Genomic DNA, 27,630 nt, shown 5'->3' with positions numbered 1-27,630 from the left:
CCAAAAACAACAGAAAATCATAAAGCATATGAAAAAACCACACGATATGGATAACCCAAGCCCAAGCACCCAAATCAAAAGACCAGAAGAGACACAGCACCTAGAGCAGCTACTCAAAGAACTAAAGATGAACAATGAGACCATAGTACGGGAGACAAAGGAAACCAAGAAGACCCTAGAAGAGCATAAAGAAGACATTGCAAGACTAAATAAAAAAATGGATGATCTTATGGAAATTAAAGAAACTGTTGACCAAATTAAAAAGATTCTGGACACTCATAGTACAAGACTAGAGGAAGTTGAACAACGAATCAGTGACCTCGAAGATGACAGAATGGAAAATGAAAGCATAAAAGAAAGAATGGGGAAAAAATTGAAAAAATCGAAATGGACCTCAGGGATATGATAGATAATATGAAACGTCCAAATATAAGACTCATTGGTGTCCCAGAAGGGGAAGAAAAGGGTAAAGGTCTAGGAAGAGTATTCAAAGAAATTGTTGGGGAAAACTTCCCAAATCTTCTAAACAACATAAATACACAAATCATAAATGCTCAGCGAACCCCAAATAGAATAAATCCAAATAAACCCACTCCGAGACATATACTGATCACACTGTCAAACACAGAGGAGAAGGAGCAAGTTCTGAAAGCAGCAAGAGAAAAGCAATTCACCACATACAAAGGAAACAGCATAAGACTAAGTAGTGACTACTCAGCAGCCACCATGGAGGCGAGAAGGCAGTGGCACGATATATTTAAAATTCTGAGTGAGAAAAATTTCCAACCAAGAATACTTTATCCAGCAAAGCTCTCCTTCAAATTGGAGGGAGAGCTCAAATTTTTCACAGACAAACAAATGCTGAGAGAATTTGCTAACAAGAGACCTGCCCTACTGGAGATACTCAAGGGAGCCCTACAGACAGAGAAACAAAGAAAGGACAGAGAGACTTGGAGAAAGGTTCAGTACTAAAGAGATTCGGTATGGGTACAATAAAGGATATTAATAGACAGAGGGGAAAAATATGACAAACATAAACCAAAGGATAAGATGGCTGATTCAAGAAATGCCTTCACAGTTATAACATTGAATGTAAATGGATTAAACTCCCCAATTAAAAGATATAAATTCACAGAATGGATCAAAAAAAATGAACCATCAATATGTTGCATACAAGAGACTCATCTTAGACACAGGGACACAAAGAAACTGAAAGTGAAAGGATGGAAAAAATTATTTCATGCAAGCTACAGCCAAAAGAAAGCAGGTGTAGCAATATTAATCTCAGATAAAATAGACTTCAAATGCAGGGATGTTTTGAGAGACAAAGAAGGCCACTACATACTAATAAAAGGGGCAATTCAGCAAGAAGAAATAACAATCGTAAATGTCTATGCACCCAATCAAGGTGCCACAAAATACATGAGAGAAACACTGGCAAAACTAAAGGAAGCAATTGATGTTTCCACAATAATTGTGGGAGACTTCAACACATCACTCTCTCCTATAGACAGAAGACCAATAAGGAAATTGAAAACCTAAACAATCTGATAAATGAATTAGATTTAACAGACATATACAGGACATTACATCCCAAATCACCAGGATACACATACTTTTCTAGTGCTCACGGAACTTTCTCCAGAATAGATCATATGCTGGGACATAAAACAAGCCTCAATAAATTTAAAAAGATTGAAATTATTCAAAGCACATTCTCTGACCACAATGGAATACAATTAGAAGTCAATAACCATCAGAGACTTAGAAAATTCACTAATACCTGGAGGTTAAACAACACACTCCTAAACAATCAGTGGGTTAAAGAAGAAATAGCAAGAGAAATTGCTAAATATATAGAGATGAATGAAAATGAGAACACAACATACCAAAACCTATGGGATACAGCAAAAGCAGTGCTAAGGGGGAAATTTATAGCACTAAATGCATATATTAAAAAGGAAGAAAGAGCCAAAGTCAAAGAACTAATGGATCAACTGAAGAAGCTAGAAAATGAACAGCAAAACAATCCTAAACCAAGTAGAAGAAAAGAAATAACAAGGATTAAAGCCAAAATAAATGACATAGAGAACAAAAAAACAATAGAGAGGATAAATATCACCAAAAGTTGGTTCTTTGAGAAGATCAACAAGATTGACAAGCCCCTAGCTAGACTGACAAAATCAAAAAGAGAGAAGACCCATATAAACAAAATAATGAATGAAAAAGGTGACATAACTGCAGATCCTGAAAAAATTAAAAAAAAATTATAAGAGGATACTATGAACAACTGTATGGCAACAAACTGGATAATGTAGAAGAAATGGACAATTTCCTGGAAACATATGAACAACCTAGACTGACCAGAGAAGAAATAGAAGACCTCAACCAACCCATCACAAGCAAAGAGATCCAATCAGTCATCAAAAATCTTCCCACAAATAAATGCCCAGGGCCAGATGGCTTCACAGGGGAATTCTACCAAACTTTCCAGAAAGAACTGACACCAATCTTACTCAAACTCTTTTAAAACATTGAAGAAAATGGAACACTACCTAACTCATTTTATGAAGCTAACATCAATCTAATACCAAAACCAGGCAAAGATGCTACAAAAAAGGAAAACTACCGGCCAATCTCCCTAATGAATATAGATGCAAAAATCCTCAACAAAATACTTGCAAATCGAATCCAAAGACACATTAAAAAAATCATACACCATGACCAAGTGGGGTTTATTCCAGGCATGCAAGGATGGTTCAACATAAGAAAATCAATCAATGTATTACAACACATTAACAAGTCAAAAGGGAAAAATCAATTGATCATCTCAATAGATGCTGAAAAAGCATTTGACAAAATCCAACACCCCTTTTGGATAAAAACACTTCAAAAGGTAGGAATTGAAGGAAACTTCCTCAACATGATAAAGAGCATGTATGAAAAACCCACAGCCAGCATAGTACTCAATGGTGAGAGACTGAAAGCCTTCCCTCTAAGATCAGGAACAAGACAAGGATGCCCGCTGTCACCACTGTTATTCAACATTGTGCTGGAAGTGCTAGCCAGGGCAATCTGGCAATACAAAGAAATAAAAGGCATCCAAATTGGAAAAGAAGAAGTAAAACTGTCATTGTTTGCAGATGATATGATCTTATATCTAGAAAACCCTGAGAAATCGACGATACAGCTACTAGAGCTAATAAACAAATTTAGCAAAGTAGCGGGATACAAGGTTAATGCACATAAGTCAGTAATGTTTCTATATGCTAGAAATGAACAAACTGAAGAGACACTCAAGAAAAAGATACCATTTTCAATAGCAACTAAAAAAATCAAGTACCTAGGAATAAACTTAACCAAAGATGTAAAAGACCTATACAAAGAAAACTACATAACTCTACTAAGAGAAATAGAAGGGGACCTTAAAAGATGGAAAAATATTCCATGTTCATGGATAGGAAGACTAAATGTCATTAAGATGTCAATTCTACCCAAACTCATCTACAGATTCAATGCAATCCCAATCAAAATTCCAACAACCTACTTTGCAGACTTGGAAAAGCTAGTTATCAAATTTATTTGGAAAGGGAAGATGCCTCGAATTGCTAAAGACACTCTAAAAAAGAAAAACGAAGTGGGAGGACTTACACTCCCTGACGTTGAAGCTTATTATAAAGCCACAGTTGCCAAAACAGCATGGTACTGGCAGAAAGATAGACATATAGATCAATGGAATCGAATTGAGAATTTGGAGATAGACCCTCAGATCTATGGCCAACTGATCTTTGATAAGGCCCCCAAAGTCACTGAACTGAGTCATAATGGTCTTTTCAACAAATGGGGCTGGGAGAGTTGGATATCCATATCCAAAAGAATGAAAGAGGACCCCTACCTCACCCCCTACACAAAAATTAACTCAAAATGGACCAAAGATCTCAATCTAAAAGACAGTACCATAAAACTCCTAGAAGATAATGTAGGAAAACATCTTCAAGACCTTGTATTAGGCGGCCACTTCCTAGACTTTACACCCAAAGCACAAGCAACAAAAGAGAAAATAGATAAATGGGAACTCCTCAAGCTTAGAAGTTTCTGCACCTCAAAGGAATTTCTCAAAAAGGTAAAGAGGCAGCCAACTCAATGGGAAAAAATTTTTGGAAACCATGTTTCTGACAAAAGACTGATATCTTGCATATATAAAGAAATCCTACATCTCAATGACAATAGTACAGTCGGCCCCATTATAAAATGGGCAAAAGATATGAAAAGACAGTTCTCTGAAGAGGAAATACAAATGGCCAAGAAACACATGAAAAAATGTTCAGCTTCACTAGCTATTAGAGAGATGCAAATTAAGACCACAATGAGATACCATCTAACACCGGTTAGAATGGCTGCCATTAAACAAACAGGAAACTACAAATGCTGGAGAGGATGTGGAGAAATTGGAACTCTTATTCATTGTTGGTGGGACTGTATAATGGTTCAGCCACTCTGGAAGTCAGTCTGGCAGTTCCTTAGAAAACTAGATATAGAGTTACCATTCGATCCAGCGATTGCACTTCTCGGTATATACCCGGAAGATCGGAAAGCAGTGACACGAACAGATATCTGCACGCCAATGTTCATAGCAGCATTATTCACAATTGCCAAGAGATGGAAACAACCCAAATGTCCTTCAACAGATGAGTGGATAAATAAAATGTGGTATATACACACGATGGAATACTACACGGCAGTAAGAAGGAACGATCTTGTGAAACATATGACAACACGGATGAACCTTGAAGACATAATGCTGAGCGAAATAAGCCAGGCACAAAAAGAGAAATATTATATGCTACCATTAATGTGAACTTTGAAAAATGTAAAACAAATGGTTTATAATGTAGAATGTAGGGGAACTAGCAATAGAGAGCAATTAAGGAAGGGGGAACAATAATCCAAGAAGAACAGATAGGCTATTTAATGTTCTGGGGATGCCCAGGAATGACTATGGTCTGTTAATTTCTGACGGATATAGTAGGAGCAAGTTCACAGAAATGTTGCTATATTAGGTAACTTTCTTGGGGTAAAGTAGGAACATGTTGGAATTTAAGCAGTTATCTTAGTTAGTTGTCTTTTTCGTACTCCCTTGTTATGGTCTCTTTGAAATGTTCTTTTATTGTAGGTTTGTTTTCTTTTTAACTGTTTTTTCATACAGTTGATTTAAAAAAGAAGGGAAAGTCAAAAAAAAAAAGAAAGAAAAGAAAAACAAGGAAAAAAAAAGATGTAGTGCCCCCTTGAGGAGCCTGTGGAGAATGCAGGTGTATTCGCTTACCCCACCTCCATGGTTGCTAACATGAGCACAGACATAGGGGACTGGTGGTTTGATGGGTTGAGCCCTCTACCACAGGTTTTACCCTTGGGAAGACGGTTGCTGCAAAGTAGAGGCTAGGCCTCCCTATGGTTGTGCCTAAGAGCCTCCTCCCGAATGCCTCTTTGTTGCTCAGATGTGGCCCTGTCTCTCTAGCTAAGCCAACTTGAAAGGTGAAATCACTGCCCTCCCCCCTACGTGGGATCAGACACCCAGGGGAGTGAATCTCCCTGGCAACGCGGAATATGACTCCCAGGGAGGAATGTAGACCTGGCATCGTGGGACGGAGAACATCTTCTTGACCAAAAGGGGGATGTGAAAGGAAATGAAATAAGCTTCAGTGGCAGAGAGATTCCAAAAGGAGCCGAGAGGTCACTCTGGTGGGCACTCTTATGCACACTTTAGACAACCCTTTTTAGGTTCTAAAGAATTGGGGTAGCTGGTGGTGGATACCTGAAACTATCAAACTACAACCCAGAACCCATGAATCTCGAAGACAGTTGTATAAAAATGTAGCTTATGAGGGGTGACAATGGGATTGGGAAAGCCATAAGGACCACACTGCACTTTGTCTAGTTTATGGATGGATGAGTAGAAAAATAGGGGAAGGAAACAAACAGACAAAGGTACCCAGTGTTCTTTTTTACTTCAATTGCTCTTTTTCACTCTAATTATTATTCTTGTTATTTTTGTGTGTGTGCTAATGAAGGTGTCAGGGATTGATTTGGGTGATGAATGTACCACTATGTAATGGAACTGTAAACAATCCAAAGTACGATTTGTTTTGTATGACTGCGTGGTATGTGAATATATCTCAATAAAATGAAGATAAAAAAAAAAAAAAAAAAAAAAAAACCTATCCTAAAGGTAAGACCTGACTGCAAATAAACATTTTAAGGCAAAAAAAAAAAAAAAAAAAAGCTAATGAGAGGCAGAGCCTGGAATACAAACCTTAGAAAGCTTCCAGAAATCTGTGTTGGCCTAAATAAGGCACATATATCACATAGAACTCCAGTTGTATTTGAAACGACCCTGGGTTTACTTTGTTTAACATTGGATTGAATTCTAATTGTTCTTTTGTATTCACAAACATATTTAGTCATTCCAACTATTGCAGTTTATCACCAATCACTGATTGCCAGGGCTGTTTATATTTCTTTTCTCCTGGCATGTTTCAACTTTGCCAACTTTTCTTCCCATTCTTCTGGGCTCATAACAGACCTATGTCAAGGGTGTTTGTTCTTGTTTGAAATTCAACATCAGCAGAGGGAGCTAACATGGTTATCAATGTCTATAAAACCATCAACTTTTGAGTTTGGGGCAGATCATTTCAGCCAGTTATCAGGTATCCTGCTCTGTTCATTTGAGCAGTCACTAGTTCTGAGACCAGTTTTTGCAAAGCAGTTGTGGATTACTTCAGGGGTGTTAGTATCCCATAGAGCAATGAGATTTCTCAACACGTCAAGAATATGCCACGTAATGCTTCACATGATGTACCTTGGTGATTTATTATATCTCAGTCTAATGGCTGCACACAGCTGTGCTTGTTTTAATTTAAACTTTTAGTGAGTGTGTGTAGCACATTTTATCAATCAGTAATAGAATATTCAAATTTTAGCAAGTCCATTTTTTCTAAGGAGCCATTTCCCAAACAACCTGCCAGATACCAGTTCATCTTTTCAACTTTTTATATTTGCAGGAAAATTGCATACATAAAGGGAAATTTTGAATTTCCATATGACTGATTTTAATTTTGTGCTACTTCTCAGCACTGCAGCAAAGGAAGACTAATGGCCTATTTTTATATATTTATTTTTTTCCAGGGCAAACATCTCAGTAAGAGTGCATGTCTGGTTTGGTTGCAGGTATGGCATATTAGATGTGCCCCCATGGGCATATTTATTCAGAATAGATCTCCAGTTTTCAAGCTTATCTTCAGCAAACAGAAGCCATTGTAGAGGCTTCATCTTTTAGGAGTAGAGGCATGATATGGTAATCATGCTGAAAGCATTGCCTCCAGCCAAAGTCTGGACATTAACCCCTATCTGGAGTACAATTTCATTAGCCTTTTCTAAAAAGAAACAAATAAAACCCAGATATAGAAACTTTATTTGTTCTGATCTGGCAAAATCATTCAAGCATCTCATTTATTAAGTTGACATGTTTGGCTCCTCTCATTCTGTTACCAATTTTGCTTCCCTTGGCTGCTTGTCTTTTTATCTTATCTTGATTTTCAAGGAATATACAGAATATTGAAAAGGAAACTCAATATTTTTGACCGTTTTACTTGTTATTTTTCTTTCTTACTAACTTTTAGCTCTGGAGAAATTATGACCTCACTGTATTTTCTCTTTAACATCACAACCAGCACTCTATGCATGAAGCGTAACAGAAAAGGCATGCATAACAGAATGTGAACATCCTAACAATGAAAAGACTGAGGAGATTAGCAAATTTTAGCTAGCAAATTTTCTTAGCAAAGCTTACGTCAAATTTCAAAGGAACGGCTAATGTTAATAATCAATAATCAAGCAAAATTTGCAATCCTTTTTTTGTCAAGGAATACTAATAACTTGGAGGTAGATGATTCTGTTATCAGATACCAAAGTAATTAGGTTTAAGATTCAAAAATAATGAAACTGAGGGAGAAAAATGTAGTGATTTGAAATTATCTTTTAAAAAAATTTGGATGGAAAATTAAGAACACTTGCAATTCAAAGTTTTATGCATGAAACCAGGTATGTCATGTTGTGGATTGCTTCTTTAATTGAAGGTGAACATAGCAGTTGGAAAGAATCCACACTCTGTAACAGAACAACCAACCACCAGAAGGTTGTCCTTGTGAAGAGGTCTGTAACTTTGCCTTTGATTTTTCCATCTTGGCTCAATCTCAACTGTTCCAGATTTGGATTCTCAAAGGCTTCTTCAGTATTTAACTAATTATTTGTTGGTGGAAGGTACTGGGACTATTTCTCCACACATCAACTGATCTTTGTCATAAATTACTTTTATAATGAGAAAGCAGTTAGGACACATTGCCATGTCTTTTCCATTCTCCAAATCTTCCTTGGCGACAAAGAAATTATCCCCACATGGGCAGGGGTAGAAATATGTCTCCAAGTCCTTGTGATACCAGAAGTCCTCAATATCCATCTCCTTGTGAAACACCACCATTGTCACTGGGGTCAGCAAAAGGGCTGTTGCCTCCACCCCCCAGTCTGATACCACCTCCGTAGGTCTAACTTTGGTGGTGCCTGCTGGGGCTGGGCAAGAATGGACTGGCTTTTAACAATGGGAATTTACTAGCTTATAAACTTACAGTTTTGAGGCCGTGAAAATGTCCAAATCAAGGATTATCAAGAAGATGCTTTCTTCTTGAAGACTGGCTGCTGGTGATCCTTGGCTCCTCTGCCACAAGGCAAAGCACACAGCAGCATCTGCTGGTCTCTCCCTTCTCCTGTGGGTTTCATTGATTTTAGCTTCTTGCTTCTATGGTTTTTCTCTCTTCTGTATTCATCCTGTTTATAAATAATAGTGTTTAATAAATGTTCATAGAATGAGAACTTTAGCAAACCATTAATAAAAGAAATCTAAACTTACAAGTTGCTTTTCTGATACTTGTCCATCAGTATGATATCCTTAAAGTAGTTTAGACTGTGGCGTTAACATTATCTGTAGCTATCTCGGTGGTTGTCTGTGATAGCCTTGGGAGAGCAGTCTGTGCCACACTAAGGGTAAACACAGATCACAGATTATTGCATGGAAATACAGAATACTCTGCTGAACTTCACATTTCTACACATGAGATAGCCTAGTGGTTAAAACCACAGCTCTGAAATTAAGATGTCTTTGTTTGAAACCTGCCTCCAGAACTGTGTGACCTGGGCAAATTACTTAAGGTTTTGGTGTCTTAATTTCTTCATTTGAAAAAAGAAATGATGTTAGGGCTTTGGTGAAGAATTAGTTAAAACATATCAGGCACTTAGGGTATCAAATGGCACATGGTCAGCAGTAAATGTGAGCAATTGAGCTATTGAGGTTTTAGCATCTCTCTTTCTCGCTTGGATTCTGAATCATTTCAGAAGTAAAACAATAGAGGCAGCAGATTATTGATAAAGCTAGGTTGAAGACTATAACTCATTGTGAGAGTAACAGGGGCTGCTAACTCCTTACTTACTCCAGTGGTTCTCAGAACATTGGATCGGTACCATTGGCCTCACCTGAAAACCTGTTAAAAATACAAATTCTTGGGCTCTACCCTGACCTACTCAATCAGAAGCTCTGGAGGTGGGGCCCAGGAATCAGGTGATTCTGATGCATGTTCAAGTTTGAGAACCACTGCCTCACTGTCATCCCAGTCTAGAGCTTGGGAAAATCTACTCTACAAGAAGATTGTAGACACAGAAGCCCTTACTCATGCTCCAGATGGAGGAGACAAGGTATAGAAGCAGTGTTTGATTACATCAGGCCATGAAATGTTCCAAAACTGACATACAGTCTCAAGAAAGAATGGGAGTTAATCAGTAGAGATAGCCCTTTATGGAGTTTTGCTACCAAGGGAGCTGAGAAATGGGGTGGTGGATGGAGGCGGAAGGGGAGTCAATATGAAGTTTATACGTATGATTGGCCAGATATTTTCCTCATTGATTCATACTTCTAATGCCTAGGGATGACTCATGGGGAAGTAATTCCCATAATTTAGAATTTTTGTAGATGCAGTTTTGGCAATAGCATTGTCAAAATAAGTATGCACTTGAGTTTAGGAATGAAAATGTTTCAATAAACTGAAGTTTGTTGAAGGCCAGTACTTTACATACATTCAGTTAATACCCACAGGTTGAAAATTATGAGTTATTATCTCCATTTTATAGAGTTTAAACAACAGGCCCCAAATCCCATAGCTGGGAAGTGACAGAGTGGAAATTTTAAACCAGGCACTCTGATTTTTCATGCAGTTATTTTTAAACCATACTAACTAGGTCTCCTCCCACAAAATATACAGAGTTTAAATAACTTTCAAATCAAGGACTAACATCTAATGAATCTGCATTCACTTTGGCACAAGAAATAGATATACTGAGACATACCATTCCATTCACTGGGGAGATGGTTCAAGATCAGAAGGAACATATTACATAATCACAAGATCTCAGATATCAAACGGCACATTAAGTGACATTAGCATGACAGCCTTTCTCTGTCCCTTTTTTTCTTTCAGTAAATCCAGAAAGATTTGTTGGGTTGGAGAAGGGGTATGTTTTTAAAATCCATGGAAGGCAGGAGATGCTTTATTCCTATTGGATTTTTTTGGTCCCAGACAGGACCTGTTTGGTTAATGAGCTATCTGTAAATTATTTGTGGAAGAAACCTATCAAAGCAGCACCTCCATGGTAAAAACCCTCCTGGGATAATGAGTCCAGCTGGAGCCCAGCTCTTCTTCCCATTGCTCCTAGGGAAGAACTGGGAAGGCTGTACACGGGGAGAAACCTCTCAAAACTGACTTGATGGAAGGTGAACCAATTTAGTGAAAATTATTTTAGGCAAGGGCTAACACAGGATTCCAGCATTGCATTTTGGACATACTGCTATGTCTCCTTTGAAGAAATCTTATTCAGAGATTTAATACTACTTAGTTGCTTAGATAGGCAAAGGCCCATTTTCTCTCTGGCCACTTTCTGGGACCTCCAAAAATGATATTTCAGCTGCCTGACATGGGGAAAGGAGACAAAAAGAACTGTCAAATTATCACCCTCCCTCTGTGCCCAATTGTACCCCTCTATTACCTCTGAAGAGTTGGATGGGTGGGTGTGGTTGATGGAAACAAACCTTTAGGACAGAGGGGGTAAGAGCAGATTTTCAGGTTGGGCCTGTTTTGAAGCTGCAGAGAATTAACTCCACTCCTAGCTGAGAATAGCAGGATGCTTAACCCTATTCAGGTCTCCTTGCAGCTGGTGCCAAGCTCTTAGGGTGATGTCCATAGCTCAGCTCTCCCCACCCAAGGCTGGGGAGAGGCAAATCTGGGAAAAGCCTCAGGGTAGATAGTGTAAAGGATACTGGTTTTGAGTCTGACATAACTGGGTACTTAAACCAGCTCTGACACTTAATAGCTGTGTGTCTGTGGGCAAGTTACTTTTTGAAAGAAGAAATGGTTCTTGTTTGATTCCCTAGCTTCCTGCCTCCCACCACGACTCTGACAAACAAGCCTGTGGTGAGAAGGGACTTCACCTTGGGTACAGCAGTACTGAGCCCTTGATACAACAGATGGAGTGACGGAGCATGCCAAATGAGATGGAGTTAGCAGGTTGCAGGTGAGTGAGGAGGTATGAAGTGGACAGAAGGGACAAGAATTTGTAGTAATTCTGAAGTCCATGTGCCCCATCTTCGTAAACAGTTTGTGCATAAGCATTTCTGAGACACTAAAAATGGCCAATGCAGAGAGTTCTTCTGGGGATTGGGGGATGGTGGAGAACAGAATTTTGGCTACATTGTAGTAGTACAGGATTCCTCTATTCAATGGATTTAGAATTTTAATGGTTATCTGAGACCTTGAAAGCAATTAAAGAAAATGCAAAGGTTTGCATGAGCTATCAAGAGAGAAATTCATGGTGGTAACCATGCAAATCATTTGGGTTCACGTTCTCTATGATCCTGATATGACTTGTGTCTGTTAAAGCAAGTTTAAAATAATTTACAATAAGCAATAAAAATTTTGAAACTCTTTCTCCAAAGCCAAACTCTTTTGTCCTTTGTCTTCAAAATATAGCATAACCTTAATCAAGCGATCAACATTAACCTCACCAATAATGAGAAAGACCAACATTGTGTGCCTCCTGATAAGATGCACTGAAAGAACGTAACATTGTTTCCGTGTTTTTCCTGTCCAAAATGCCTGACATGAATTTAATCACGAGAAAACATCAGAGAAAACCAAACTGAGGGACATTCTATCAAAAAATTGGCTTGTGCTCTTCAAAAATATCAAAATCATGAAACACAAAGACAGACTGAGGAATTGTGTCAGATTAAAGAAGAAAAGGCAACTGAATATAATGTGTGATCCTGTACTAGATCTTAGACTGGGGTAGGGGATGGTGGTGGCGGATAGCTATAAAGGACATCTTTAGGACAACTGTCAACATTCAAATATGGACTTTGAATTTAACAATATTGTTGTATCAATGTTAATTTTCCTGATTTTGAACACTGAATTATGGTTATATAAGAGAATGTCTTTGTTCTTATGAAATAAACACTGAAATATTTAGGAATGATATATACAAATCATTCTCAAATGATTCAGAGAAAAAAAATAATATGTGTGTGTCTGTGTAGAGAGAGAAAGAACGATAAAGCAAATGAAACAAAATGTAAACAACTGGTGATCCTGGTTAAAGGATTATGAGTTCTTTGTAATATTCTTGCTACTTTTCTCTAAGTTTGAAATGATATCAAAATTAAAAGTTACCAAGATGAAAATATCCCCCCAAAAAAGTTCAAAATGAAGTCACAATATTGAATTTAAAGTTCAAGATTTAAAAGAGAAACCTTGATTATTTTATAGTAAAATAACATATAGTATTTCCTATAGTACAGGAAAGATTTAATTAAAGTACAGATCATTCAGAATCATCAGAACTACATTAGATTTTTTTTTGTTTATGTGCTATGAAGATTGAAACTGTCACTGCAGGCTTAACTCAAGAGGCAAGTCTATCTTCCTTCATTTAGGGCAAAGAGGGCTCCCTCACGCTTCCTCTTGTGTCGGGGCTTCCTGTTTAGCATGTGTAGAAGCTGAATAAAAAATAAAGTACAAAAAAATCATCAACAACATTACCTAAATAGCATACCAAAAAGACAAAATGTCAAGAAAAGGAGATATATAATGAAAGATAAAATGACAGAAGACATGTAAAGAATAAGATGCGATAAAAGGCATAATTTTAATTTTAAAATCAAAGAAAAGGAATAAAACAAAATAAAATAAATTGGTTCTGTAATAAAAATAAAATAAAACAATAAAACCCAGACCTTTAAAAAAAGCAATAGTTTTGTAAGTAAGTAAATTAAATGAGCACAGAAATAATAAGACAGAATGGTTCAAGCACGTGGCTCCAGTTAAGAGTGTGTACAAAAGAGAAGAGAATAGAGTGTTGACAGTGCAGTGTCCAAGGAAGGTAACGGGGGCCAAGGATTAACAGGTCTGAGCTCCTTTGGAGAAATGAGCTGTTCCTCTGGGCTCCCTCCCACTCCACATTCTTTTGAAGGATGGTGTCACTGAAGAGGCCAGGATTTAGAGTCTTGGGACAGAGAAAAGCAGCCCTTCAGCCAGACAGTTCCTCCAAAGAGTCAGAAAAGCTACAGTTGAAACAGAATCTCCATCTTTATGCATCATTGTGACATCTACAATTTCTTTTTGGCTTGATTGATGAATGCCAGCACGTTATATAGAGCAGGAGTATAATATCGAGTTATAGAAGACTATCTTAAATGAAGGCAGTATAATAGAGGGAGAGGCAATAAAGTGTGGGAGTTAAGCACAGACTCTGGATCCAGAAACTTCCTGGGTTCAAATCTGGACTCGGTCATTAACTTTGTTCGATTACTTAACTTCTCTGTGCTCCGGTTTCCACATCTAAAAACTGGAGAATTAAATGAGTTAATTAAAGTATATGAAGTGCTTGGTGTACAGCCTCTCATGTTTGTTAAAGTACAAAAAAAACAAAGGGTAGTAAAGGAATAAACAATACTTGGAGGAATTGGATTTCTCATCACCCATATAAAGTTGTGCAACAGAGATATTTGCATTAAAAATACAATATGATACTTTTTAAAAGTCACTCAACTTCCTTGCATTCCTGGATGTGACATGAGGGACAGCCCAGGACACAAGGGGGAAAAGACTGGGAGATAGGAAGGAGAGGTGGAATCAGTAGCTGCATTTAGATTTAGTAGCATAGTGAATGGCAACATTGGCACAGGAGCTCCTCTAATTCCTGCAGGGGCTGGGGAAGAGGTGACAGTCAGTGTAAATATGAATTATTAGCAAACAGGTACAGTGACTTTTCACCCACACCCGTATTACGTATGTGAAAATACACTAGTTATTTTCTAATGGTTAACAGAGAATCAAGGCTTCAGATCCGAGTGAGAACGTGGTCAAGGTGTGCAATTCCTTTTAAGTAGTGCAGATTTTAAGTAACCAAAGATAATTAGTACGGGAAAAAGGCCTTAAAGTGAGACACGTTCAAATGGAAATTAGCATTTCAGAGAAATGATGGGAAAAAAGGAAGTTAATTGGGAATTTCTCTTAAAACATGAAATTAAAAAATATAAAAACTTTCTCATATATTAAACAAAAATTAGTTTATAATTTCAACTAAGCATCAAATCATAGAACAAATGAACAATAAATCAAGTTTTTCCAGCCTAGTCAGAGACAGTCTTTCATAATTGACTTTTATAGCACAAGTAGTTTTGCAAAAATATTAAAGGACATCATTGAATTTCTCAAGAGGCCTATTTTAATCCTTCAATTATTAAATAATTTTCTTTTGAAGTTCCTCTTATGTCTTAATCACCCTCATTAACTTTTTCCTTCATTTATCAACTTTTGTCAATATGCCAGATCATGTGGCATCTCTCCTCTTTTTCTTAGGATGACTTTTGCTTCCCTTCACAATATTATAATTGCAGGAGTTAAATAATGGGTATTCAGAAAATAAAATCCTCTTAGAATAGTTTCTGGGCTCATCTTCTGAGAAAATGTAAAAAAACACTGCGTTCAATACTAGCCACTTCATATTTTTGAAACATTGTAAACATTTACAAAATCATACAAATCCTGAAAATGCTTAAAAGTTTTATTTTAAAATAATATTAGAGAAAGATTTGAAGGCAGGAATGTGTTCTGGTACAAATAATTTTTTTTTTTTTTTTTTTTTTACTGAACCAAAGATTTTTATTAATTCTTCTTCCAAACACAACACTGATTTCCATCTCCAATTATTTTTTTTTAATTCAATTGTTCTTTTTCACTTAAAATTTTTTTTTCACATTTTGTTTTTTTTATTTAGATACCTCTCTTTTTTTTTTTAATCTTCATTTTATTGAGATATATTCACATACCACGCAGTCATACAAAACAAATCGTACTTTTGATTGTTTACAGTACCATTACATAGTGGTACATTCATCACCCAAATCAATCCCTGACACCTTCATTAGCACACACACAAAAATAACAAGAATAATAATTAGAGTGAAAAAGAGCAATTGAAGTAAAAAAGAACACTGGGTACCTTTGTCTGTTTGTTTCCTTCCCCTATTTTTCTACTCATCCATCCATAAACTAGACAAAGTGGAGTGTGGTCCTTATGGCCTTCCCAATCCCATTGTCACCCCTCATAAGCTACATTTTTATATAACTGTCTTCGAGATTCATGGGTTCTGGGTTGTAGTTTGATAGTTTCAGGTATCCACCACCAGCTACCCCAATTCTCTAGAACCTAAAAAGGGTTGTCTAAAGTGTGCATAAGAGTGCCCACCAGAGTGACCTCTCGGCTCCCTTTGGAATCTCTCTGCCACTGAAGCTTATTTCATTTCCTTTCATATCCCCCTTTTGGTCAAGAAGATGTTCTCCGTCCCACGATGCCAGGTCTACATTCCTCCCCGGGAGTCATATTCCACGTTGCCAGGGAGATTCACTCCCCTGGGTGTCTGATCCCACATAGGGGGGAGGGCAGTGATTTCACCTTTCAAGTTGGCTTAGCTAGAGAGACAGGGCCACATCTGAGTAACAAAGAGGCATTCGGGAGGAGGCTCTTAGGCACAACCATAGGGAGGCCTAGCCTCTCCTTTGCAGCAACCATTTTCCCAAGGGTAAAACCTATGGTAGAGGGCTCAACCCATCAAACCACCAGTCCCCTATGTCTGTGGTCATGTTAGCAACCACTGAGGTGGGGTAGGCGAATACCCCTGCATTCTCCACAGGCTCCTCAAGGGGGCACTACATCTTTTTTACCTTGTTTTTCTTTTTTTTTTTAACTTTCCCTTCTTTTTTAAATCAACTGTATGAAAAAAAAGTTAAAAAGAAAACAAACCTACAGTAAAAGAACATTTCAAAGAGACCATAACAATGGAGTAAGAAAAAGACAACTAACGTAAGATAACTGCTTAACTTCCAACATGTTCCTACTTTACCCCAAGAAAGTTACATAATATAGCAACATTTCTGTGAACTTGTTCCTAATATATCCATCAGAAATTAACAGACCATAGTCATTCCTGGGCATCCCCAGAACGTTAAATAGCTTATCTGTTCTTCTTGGATTATTGTTCCCCCTTCCTTAATTGCTCTCTACTGCTAGTTCCCCTACATTCTACATTATAAACCATTTGTTTTACATTTTTCAAAGTTCACATTAGTGGTAGCATATAATATTTCTCTTTTTGTGCCTGGCTTATTTCGCTCAGCATTATGTCTTCAAGGTTCATCCATGTTGTCATATGTTTCACGAGATCGTTCCTTCTTACTGCCGCGTAGTATTCCATTGTGTGTATATACCACATTTTATTTATCCACTCATCTGTTGAAGGACATTTGGGTTGTTTCCATCTCTTGGCAATTGTGAATAATGCTGCTATGAACATTGGCGTGCCGATATCTGTTCGTGTCACTGCTTTCCGATCTTCCGGGTATATACCGAGAAGTGCAATCGCTGGATCGAATGGTAACTTTATTTCTAGTTTTCTAAGGAACTGCCAGACTGACTTCCAGAGTGGCTGAACCATTATACAGTCCCACCAACAATGAATAAGAGTTCCAATTTCTCCACATCCCCTCCAGCATTTCTAGTCTCCTGTTTGTTTAATGGCAGCCACTCTAATAGGTGTTAGATGGTATCTCATTGTGGTCTTAATTTGCATCTCTCTAATAGCTAGTGAAGCTGAACATTTTTTCATGTGTTTCTTGGCCATTTGTATTTCCTCTTCAGAGAACTGTCTTTTCATATCTTTTGCCCATTTTATAATTGGGCCGACTGTACTACTGTCATTGAGTTGTAGGATTTCTTTATATATGCAAGATATCAGTCTTTTGTCAGATACATGGTTTCCAAAAATTTTTTCCCATTGAGTTGCTGCCTCTTTACCTTTTTGAGAAATTCCTTTGAGGTGCAGAAACTTCTAAGCTTGAGGAGTTCCCATTTATCTATTTTCTCTTTTGTTGCTTGTGCTTTGGGTGTAAAGTCTAGGAAGTGGCCGCCTAATACAAGGTCTTGAAGATGTTTTCCTACATTATCTTCTAGGAGTTTTATGGTACTGTCTTTTAGATTGAGATCTTTGGTCCATTTTGAGTTAATTTTTGTGTAGGGGGTGAGGTAGGGGTCCTCTTTCATTCTTTTGGATATGGATATCCAACTCTCCCAGCCCCATTTGTTGAAAAGACCATTATGACTCAGTTCAGTGACTTTGGGGGCCTTATCAAAGATCAGTTGGCCATAGATCTGAGGATCTATCTCTGAATTCTCAATTCGATTCCATTGATCTATATATATGTCTATCTTTGTGCCAGTACCATGCTGTTTTGGCAACTGTGGCTTTATAATAAGCTTCAAAGTCAGGGAGTGAAAGTCCTCCCACTTCGTTTTTCTTTTTTTAGTGTCTTTAGCAATTCGAGGCATCTTCCCTTTCCAAATAAATTTGATAACTAGCTTTTCCAAGTCTGCAAAGTAGGTTGTTGGAATTTTGAGTGGGATTGCATTGAATCTGTAGATGAGTTTGGGTAGAATTGACATCTTAATGACATTTAGCCTTCCTATCCATGAACATGGAATATTTTTCCATCTTTTAAGGTCCCCTTCTATTTCTTTTAGTAGAGTTATGTAGTTTTCTTTGTATAGGTCTTTGACATCTTTGGTTAAGTTTATTCCTAGGTACTTGATTTTTTTAGTTGCTATTGAAAATGGTATCTTTTTCTTGAGTGTCTCTTCAGTTTGTTCATTTCTAGCATATAGAAACATTACTGACTTATGTGCATTAATCTTGTATCCTGCTACTTTGCTAAATTTGTTTATTAGCTCTAGTAGCTGTATCGTTGATTTCTCAGGGTTTTCCAGATATAAGATTATATCATCTGCAAACAATGACAGTTTTACTTCTTCTTTTCCAATTTGGATGCCTTTTATTTCTTTGTCTTGCCGGATTGCCCTGGCTAGCACTTCCAGCACAATGTTGAATAACAGTGGTGACAGCGGGCATCCTTGTCTTGTTCCTGATCTTAGAGGGAAGGCTTTCAGTCTCTCACCATTGAGTACTATGCTGGCTGTGGGTTTTTCATATATGCTCTTTATCATGTTGAGGAAGTTTCCTTCAATTCCTACCTTTTGAAGTGTTTTAATCAAAAAGGGATGTTGGATTTTGTCAAATGCTTTTTCAGCATCTATTGAGATGATCAATTGATTTTTCCCTTTTGAATTTTTAATGTGTTGTAATACACTGCTTGATTTTCTTATGTTGAACCATCCTTGCATGCCTGGAATGAACCCCACTTGGTCATGGTGTATGATTTTTTTAATGTGTCTTTGGATTCGATTTGCAAGTATTTTGTTGAGGATTTTTGCATCTATATTCATTAGGGAGATTGGCTGGTAGTTTTCCTTTTTTGTAGCATCTTTGCCTGGTTTTGGTATTAGATTGATGTTAGCTTCATAAAATGAGTTAGGTAGTGTTCCATTTTCTTCAATGTTTTGAAAGAGTTTGAGTAAGATTGGTGTCAGTTCTTTCTGGAAAGTTTGGTAGAATTCCCCTGTGAAGCCATCTGGCCCTGGGCATTTATTTGTGGGAAGATTTTTGATGACTGATTGGATCTCTTTGCTTGTGATGGGTTGGTTGAGGTCTTCTATTTCTTCTCTGGTCAGTCTAGGTTGTTCATATGTTTCCAGGAAATTGTCCATTTCCTCTACATTATCCAGTTTGTTGCCATACAGTTGTTCATAGTATCCTCTTATAATTTTTTTAATTTCTTCAGGATCTGCAGTTATGTCACCTTTTTCATACATTATTTTGTTTATATGGGTCTTCTCTCTTTTTGATTTTGTCAGTCTAGCTAGGGGCTTGTCAATCTTGTTGATCTTCTCAAAGAACCAACTTTTGCTGATATTTATCCTCTCTATTGTTTTTTTGTTCTCTATGTCATTTATTTCTGCTTTAATCCTTGTTATTTCTTTTCTTGTACTTGGTTTAGGATTGGTTTGCTGTTCATTTTCTAGCTTCTTCAGTTGATCCATTAGTTCTTAGATTTTGGCTCTAACTTCCTTTTTAATATATGCGTTTATTGCTATAAATTTCCCCCTTAGCACTGCTTTTGCTGCATCCCATAGGTTTTGGTATGTTGTGTTCTCATTTTCATTCGTGTCTATATATTTAGCAATTTCTCTTGCTATTTCTTCTTTAACCCACTGATTGTTTAGGAGTGTGTTGTTTAACCTCCAGGTATTTGTGAATTTTCTAAGTCTCTGATGGTTATTGACTTCTAATTGTATTCCATTGTGGTCAGAGAATGTGCTTTGAATAATTTCAATCTTTTTAAATTTATTGAGGCTTGTTTTATGTCCCAGCATATGATCTATTCTGGAGAAAGTTCCGTGAGCACTAGAAAAGTATGTGTATCCTGGTGATTTGGGATGTAATGTCTTGTATATGTCTGGTAAATCTAATTCATTTATCAGATTGTTAGGTTTTCAATTTCCTTATTGGTCTTCTGTCTGGTTGATCTATCTATAGGAGAGAGTGATGTGCTGAAGTCTCCCACAATTATTGTGGAAACATCAATTGCTTCCTTTAGTTTTGCCAGTGTTTCTCTCATGTATTTTGTGGCACCTTGATTGGGTGCATAGACATTTACGATTGTTATTTCTTCTTGTTGAATTGCCCCTTTTATTAGTATGTAGTGGCCTTCTTTGTCTCTCATAACATCCCTGCATTTAAAGTCTATTTTATCTGAGATTAATATTGCTACACCTGCTTTCTTTTGGCTGTAGCTTGCATGAAATATTTTTTTCCATCCTTTCACTTTCAGTTTCTTTGTGTCCCTGTGTCTAAGATGAGTCTCTTGTATGCAACATATTGATGGTTCATTTTTTTTGATCCATTCTGCGAATCTATATCTTTTAATTGGGGAGTTTAATCCATTTACATTCAATGTTATAACCGTGAAGGCATTTCTTTAATCAGCCATCTTCTCCTTTGGTTTATGTTTGTCATATTTTTCCCCTCTCTCTATTAATATCCTTTATTGTACCCATACCAAATCTCTTTAGTACTGAACCTTTCTTCAAGTCTCTCTGTCCTTTCTTTGTTTCTCTGTCTGTAGGGCTCCCTTGAGTATCTCCAGTAGGGCAGGTCTCTTGTTAGCAAATTCTCTCAGCATTTGTTTCTCTGTGAAAAATTTAAACTCTCCCTCAAAATTGAAGGAGAGCTTTGCTGGATAAAGTATTCTTGGTTGGAAATTTTTCTCACTCAGAATTTTAAATATATCGTGCCACTGCCTTCTGGCCTCCATGGTGGCTCCTGAGTAGTCACTACTTAGTTTTATGCTGTTTCCTTTGTATGTGGTGAATTGCTTTTCTCTTGCTGCTTTCAGAACTTGCTCCTTCTCTTCCGTGTTTGACAGTGTGATCAGAATATGTCTCTGAGTGGGTTTATTTGGATTTATTCTATTTGGAGTTCGCTGAGCATTTATGATTTGTGTATTTATGTTGTTTAGAAGATTTGGGAAGTTTTCCCCAACAATTTCTTTGAATACTCTTCCTAGACCTTTACCCTTTTCTTCCCCTTCTGGAACACCAATGAGTCTTATATTGGGATGTTTTATATTAGCTATCATATCCCTGAGGTCCGTTTCGATTTTTTCAATTTTTTTCCCCATTCTTTCTTTTATGCTTTCATTTTCCATTCTGTCATCTTCCAGGTCACTGATTCGTTGTTCAACTTCCTCTAGTCTTGTACTATGAGTGTCCAGAATCTTTTTAATTTGGTCAACAGTTTCTTTAATTTCCATAAGATCATCTAGTTTTTTATTTAGTCTTGCAATGTCTTCTTCATGCTCTTCTAGGGTCTTCTTGATATCCTTTGTATCCCGTACTATGGTCTCATTGTTCATCTTTAGTTCTTTGAGTAGCTGCTCTAGGTGCTGTGTCTCTTCTGATCATTTGATTTGGGTGCTTGGGCTTGGGTTGTCCATATCGTCTGGTTTTTTCATATGCTTGATAATTTTCTGTTGTTTTTGGCCTCTTGGAATTTGCTGAACTTGATAGGGTTCTTTTAGGATTTGTAGACCAATTGAAGTCCTTATCTCTAATTTATCAGATCTACAGCTTTGTGGAGTACACTTTCTCTAACTAACCAGCAGGTGGCATCCACGAGCCACCTGTTCTCCACAAGCCAGTTCTCCCCTGCTTAGCCTTTGTGTGAGTGGGGGAGTGAGTCTTGTGGGGTCCAATTGGTGTGCCAAGCTTGCGTGTGTAGTTGTTGTTGCCCGCCCTGTATATGGGGCGTGTTTCTGGGCAGTCAGGGAGGGGGGTGGCTCTAACGATCAAATCTCCCTGGTGTTCCTGGAGTTTTAAAGCTGCTGCAATAGTCTAATCCTTCAGTTAAGTCCTGCCACAGTTTGTCTCTGTCACTGACCCACAAGTCCTTGGTATTGGTGTATGGCTCCTGAGACTTGCAAGTGGGCCCCTCTTCCAGGCTGTGCACCCCCTGGTCCTCTGTTGAGGGATGACTGTGCTATGTCACAGGTGAGTACCGTCCCCCCAGGGCAGTTCTGGGCTGCTGGGCTGTGTAGGGAGGCTCCCAGTATGCTGAAATGATGGCTGAATGGGGCTTTGTTAATTCACACTGCTCTACCTTCCCAACTCTGGGACAATCAGCTGAGGTTGCAGGGAAGGCTAATGTCCACACCCAGTTTTGTGGAGTGTGCCTGTTATTTGAAGCACTTCAGTCACACTGGGTTGTCTGGGGCAGCTCTGGGCTATGGGGCTGGCTATGGGCAGGAGTGTTTCCTGTCCACCAGGATGATGGCTGTGAGTGGACACCCCCCTTTTCTTGGGAAGTTGTGGTGTTTAGTGAATTTTCTCAGCCACTGTATTATTGCCTTTTGTCTCAGAGCTCTCTTAGTTCTGCTCTTGTCTTGACCTGCCCAAACTGCAAGTCTTTGAAGCTTTCTGTATTGGGCTTCTTAGAGTAATTGTTTTAGAAAAAGAAAAAAGGATTAAAAAAAAAAAAAGGGCCTCCTCAGAGATCTAATGGGTTATTGAAATGCTAAGAGACAAAGCAAGTAGGGCCATTAAGGAAAGGTCCACAGGGCAGAGAGATCAGCTTTTCTTCGCGATTTGCATATGAACCTCAGGGCCTGAGCTCTGCCCTTCCCCTTTCTATGTTCACCAAACTCCAAAAATCCTCCACTTTCATTTTGGAGTTTTTCATGTTGTTTTTTTGTATGCCTGTTTCCTCTCTGCTGGGCTGACTGCTCTCAGATTCTCTGGTGTCTGGTCTCAGTCTATCTATGGTTGGAGTTTGGATCAGTAGAATGACTGTCCGATAAGGGCTGCCACTGCAGTTCTCCCTTCTCCTTCCTGGAGCTGACAGCCCCTCCTCCCACGGGACTGAGCCTGGCAGGGAGGGGCGCGGGTCCCCTGGCCACAAAAACTTACAGATTTCGCTGACCTCAGCAGTTCCAAGTTTTCATGAGTGTTGTATGAAGTATGCCCAAAGTCAGATTGCTCTGTGGTGTCCAGTCCACGCAGTTCCTGGCTTTCTACCTACTTTCCTGGAGGAGTAACTAAAACATACAGCTCAACAGTCTGCCATCTTGCCCCGCCTCCTGGTACAAATATTTTTATGAAAGATTATCAACTGCCATATTTTGGAAAACAATGCATTGTATTTCAGTTTTTGATTACATTCTACAATTTCACAGTTACAGTGGGAAGCAATGGAAACATTTAAGAAATATACATTTCAGTTATTGTCCACATTTTTGTTATTGTTAAATAACTATTGAGCAATACTTGTATCTCAACTCAAAATCAAACAACAGAAAAGAAGCCAGAGATATTCACATTTGCACAATGAACATTTGATGAAGCTCTAGGAATTGAACTTGACTAGTAAAACAGAAAATAGAAGTTAGTATTTCCTACTTTTTTCCTAGGTCCTCAGTACACCCCATCCAGACACCAGACTATATATAGTATCTTCAAGGAGGTGATAAGTTTGTACATATTTTGCGTGACAAATGCACATCTATGATTAGAAGTATTTTATTATACATGAGGCAGTTTTTTAATTACACAACTTTTAAGTGCAAACAAGCAGTAATGAATAAGGCAAAGGCACTGTGCTGGTGCTGCAGAGCTCTTTTGCATATATAATTAGTATTGGAGTGAATAAAGATTTTTGTACACGTAACTGCCCGTCTTGCACCATTTTTGTCTCAGCTCAAAGATCACCTCCTCAAAGGTCACCATCTCTGACCAGCTTATGCTGCACTCCTATATCACTCTTGATAGTAGTATCCTGTCCCATTGTCTTATTGCTACTTGTAATTATGCTGTAAATTAATTTGTTTAGTTTTTCACACCTCCCCTCCAAGCATGTAATCTCCCCAAGGAAAGTACTGTGCCCATCTTGTTCACTACTATATGCCCAATGCCTAGAGCAGAGCCTGGCTGGCATCTGTAAAATTTGTGGAACAAATTAATGAACTATCAAATGTCAAAGGGATAGTCAGATAAATTAATACACAGGAAGCTGAGTGAGTCTCAAAGTTTTATTGAAAGATTTGTGTTAAAACACTAACTTGGAAAAAATTAATTTGTGATTATTTATAGAATGTAAAGCAAGCATTAGATGTGTCGTCTTTTCTAAAACCAAAATTCCATTATTCAAACATGTTTTGTCACCTCCTGAGATAGATTTCCTGCATTGGAGAGCTAAAATTGGGACAAGTACTAACATTTGTATGCAAATGCACTCTCCCTGTCCATTTCTTAGAAATTTATATGCTACCTAAAGATAAGGAGACTAGACAGAAAATATGTGGCTTGAATGAGAGTTGCTTAAATTGGAGGTAAATTTGATTCTTAAAGTCAGCAGAAGTTATACATTCATCTTACCCTAGAAATGAAATCCTCAATTTTTCAACCCTCTTTTCTTTGAAAGAAAAGAGCAATCCATGCAACTAAGAAAGATGTCCATGTCCAGAAACAATGAAATAAGGGCGGGGCAAGATGGCGGCATAGGGAGGTATGGAATTTAGTTAGTCCCCTAGAGCAACTAGTAAATAGCCAGGAACAACTAGAAAATAGTCTGGAACAACTGAAGGGGGGACATCTGTATCAGGACAACACCCAGTCAGGAATGGGTGGAACAGCTGAGATCACAGCATAGAACTGCAAGTAGTTTCACAAAAATATTAAAGCTCCCCAAACAGTAGAGCTGGTGCCCTTTCCCCACCAGCACAGCAGGGTGAGTTGCAAAACTTTGCTGTGGGAAAAAGAAGAAGTCCCTGCCAGGAGCTCAACCAAGCTCCAATTGCAGTTTTAATTAACAAATTTGAACTAGTGAATACAGGCTACAAGCACAGATAAATGTGGAGCAAGCAGGAAATGAATATGGAGGTTTATCCTGGCAGAGAGGAGGCAGGGCTGACAGAAAAAAAAGTACATAAATGAATAAAAACAAAGGTTTTTGGAATCCACTGAGATCAGAATACTGGAAAGGGGCTGTGTCCCAAGAAAAGGGGCACACAGAACCAGGTACCAATTCCAGTTCTTGCCTGCTGAACTGGAGGGCTGGGGACTGGCTCTGGAAGGGGACTTCTTGCTCCCCCCCCCTTTTTTTTCTCTCATTCTAAGTAGCTCATTAGAGAAAGCCTCAGGCATTTTCAATTGTCAGCACTGACCTAGGCAAAGGTGGAGTTAAGATAGAGTCAAAGGAAAAACTCAAGTGTAGGAGACAATTCCCTAAAGGGCTTATCTTCCCTAAGAAAAGGGGGGATGGGACCCATCTCATGTGTTGGTCTGTCCTCAAAGCACTAAGATCCCAGGGTTGGGGGTTGGGGAGGAACAGAAACAGCTTAAGCTTGGCTTCTGACACCCTCAGTCCCTGGCTGCAACAGGGTCCACTGAGAATTAAAGGCACCACACCTCTTTAGGCTGGTGGGGAGCTATGGGCTGACAAGCACCACCTGCTGGGCAGGATAGGAAAAGCACAGAGTCTAGAGGCCTTACAGAAAAGTCTGACAATCTTTTGGTTCTCACCCTCAGGGAAACCTGAAACTGAATACAGCTTCCTCCTGAGACCTGGATCCGTCTGGTCTGGGAAAATCTGATTAGGGTAATCAAGGAAACCAGATGCTTAGACAACAAAAAAATTACAAATCACACTAGGAAAAACAAAGATATGGTCCAGTCAAAGGAACAAACTTACACTCCAACTGAGATACAGGAATTGAAACAACCAATTATTAATCAAACAAATCTTCTAAATTAATTAAAAAATCAAATCAACAAGTTGAGGGAAGATATGGCAAAAGAGATGAAGGATAGAAAGAAGTCATTGGGCAAATGTAAAGAAGAACTTGAAAGTTTGAAAAAACAATTGGCAGAACTTATGGAAATGAAAGGCAAAATACATGAGATGAAAAACAATGGGGACATACAACAGCAGATTTGAAGAGGTAGAAGAAAGGATTCATGAACTGGAGGACATATGAAATCCTAAACACAAAAGGACAGATAGGGAAAAGAATGGAAAAATATGAGCAAGGTCTCAGGGAACTGAATGACAATATGAAGTGCATGAATATATGTGTCATGGGTGTCCCAGAAGGAGAAGGGAAAAGGGGCAGAAAGAATAACAGAAGAAATAATCACTGAAAATTTCCCACCTCTTACGAAAGACATAAAATTACAGATCCAAGAAGCTCAGTGTACCTCAAACAGAATAGATCCAAGTAGACTGACTCCAAGACACTTAATAATTGGATTATCAAATGTCAAAGACAAAGAGAGAATCCTGAAAGCAGCAAGAGAAAAGCAGCCCATCACATACAAAGGAAGCTCAATAAGGCTATGTGTGGATATCTCAGTAGAAACCATGGAGGCAAGAAGGCAATGGTATGATATATTTCAGGTACTGAAAGAGAAAAACTGCCAACCAAGAATTCTATATCCAGCAAAAAAACTGTCCTTCAAAAATGAGGGAGAGTTTAAAATATTTTCAGATGAACAGACATTGAGAGAGTTTGTGAACAAGATACCTGCACTACAAGAAATACTAAAGAAAGCACTACAGGCAGATAGGAAAAGACAGGAGAAAAAGGTTTGGAGAAGAGTGCAGGAATGAAGATTATCAGGAAGGGTAAAAGGAGAGAGAGAAAAAAATAAAATATGACATATAAAATCCAGAAGATAAAATGGTAGACAGTAGACATTACGTTCAGTGAAATTAGCCAGAAACAAAAAGGATGGATACTGTATGGTCTCACTAATATGGACTAACAATGATAAGCAAAATTTGAGAGTTGAGAACAGAGGTTATCAGGAGATAGAAAGAGGGTAGAGATTGGGCATTTGATGCTGAAGGACTACAGAATGTTCAACAGGATTGATTGTATAGAGCCATAAATGGACAGCACAAAACTGTGTGATGGTAGCACAATACTGTAAGTACTCTGAACAAAGATGAGTGTGAGTATGATTGAAAGAGGAAGGAGAGGAGCAGGTATGACACCAGAAGGAAAGATAGAAGACAGAGACTGGGATTGTATAACTTAGCAAAACCTGGAGTGGTCAATGATGGTGAATAAATGTATAAATATAAGAATGTTTTTAAATGAGGGAAGACAAATGAATGTCAACATTGCAAGGTGTTGAAAATTGGAAGGTAAAGGGGAAAAATACAATCAATGCAAACTAGAGTATATAGTTAACAGTAACATTGAAAGATGCTTCCATGAATTGTAACAAAGGCAATATACCAAGGCTAAACGTACATAAGGGAGTGATATGGGATTCTTGAAGGTGGTGATGTTGTCTGACCTTTTCATTGTATTTTATTTTTATTTTTCTTCTGTCTTTTGTATTTTTAGTCTTCATTTTTTTCCCCTCCTTTTCCTCTTTCTTTGGGGGAAGAAGTGAAAATGTCCTCATATAGATTGTGGTGGTGAATGCATAATTATGTGATTATACTGGGAATCACTGATTGTTTAC

The 27,630-nt window shown here is 38.1% G+C and overlaps 1 protein-coding gene across 1 annotated transcript; it reads right to left on the bottom strand.

The window, feature by feature from the left end:
- Positions 1-8,299: 8,299 nt before the first annotated feature.
- Positions 8,300-8,533, bottom strand: LOC119505785 (DPH3 homolog). The gene has a single exon (XM_037798718.1). It carries the CDS (start codon positions 8,531-8,533, stop codon positions 8,300-8,302), a length of 234 nt encoding a protein of 77 aa, XP_037654646.1.
- Positions 8,534-27,630: the final 19,097 nt, after the last annotated feature.

Source organism: Choloepus didactylus, chromosome 10, assembly GCF_015220235.1.
Source record: "Choloepus didactylus isolate mChoDid1 chromosome 10, mChoDid1.pri, whole genome shotgun sequence".
In the NCBI taxonomy this organism is placed as follows: domain Eukaryota; kingdom Metazoa; phylum Chordata; class Mammalia; order Pilosa; family Megalonychidae; genus Choloepus; species Choloepus didactylus.
This window is presented reverse-complemented; position numbering and strand designations above follow the sequence as displayed.

What these genes read in the sequence shown, in the direction of transcription:
- LOC119505785 (XM_037798718.1), bottom strand. Translation starts at nt 8,533, where the DNA reads ATGGTGGTGTTTCACAAGGAGATGGATATTGAGGACTTCTGGTATCAC.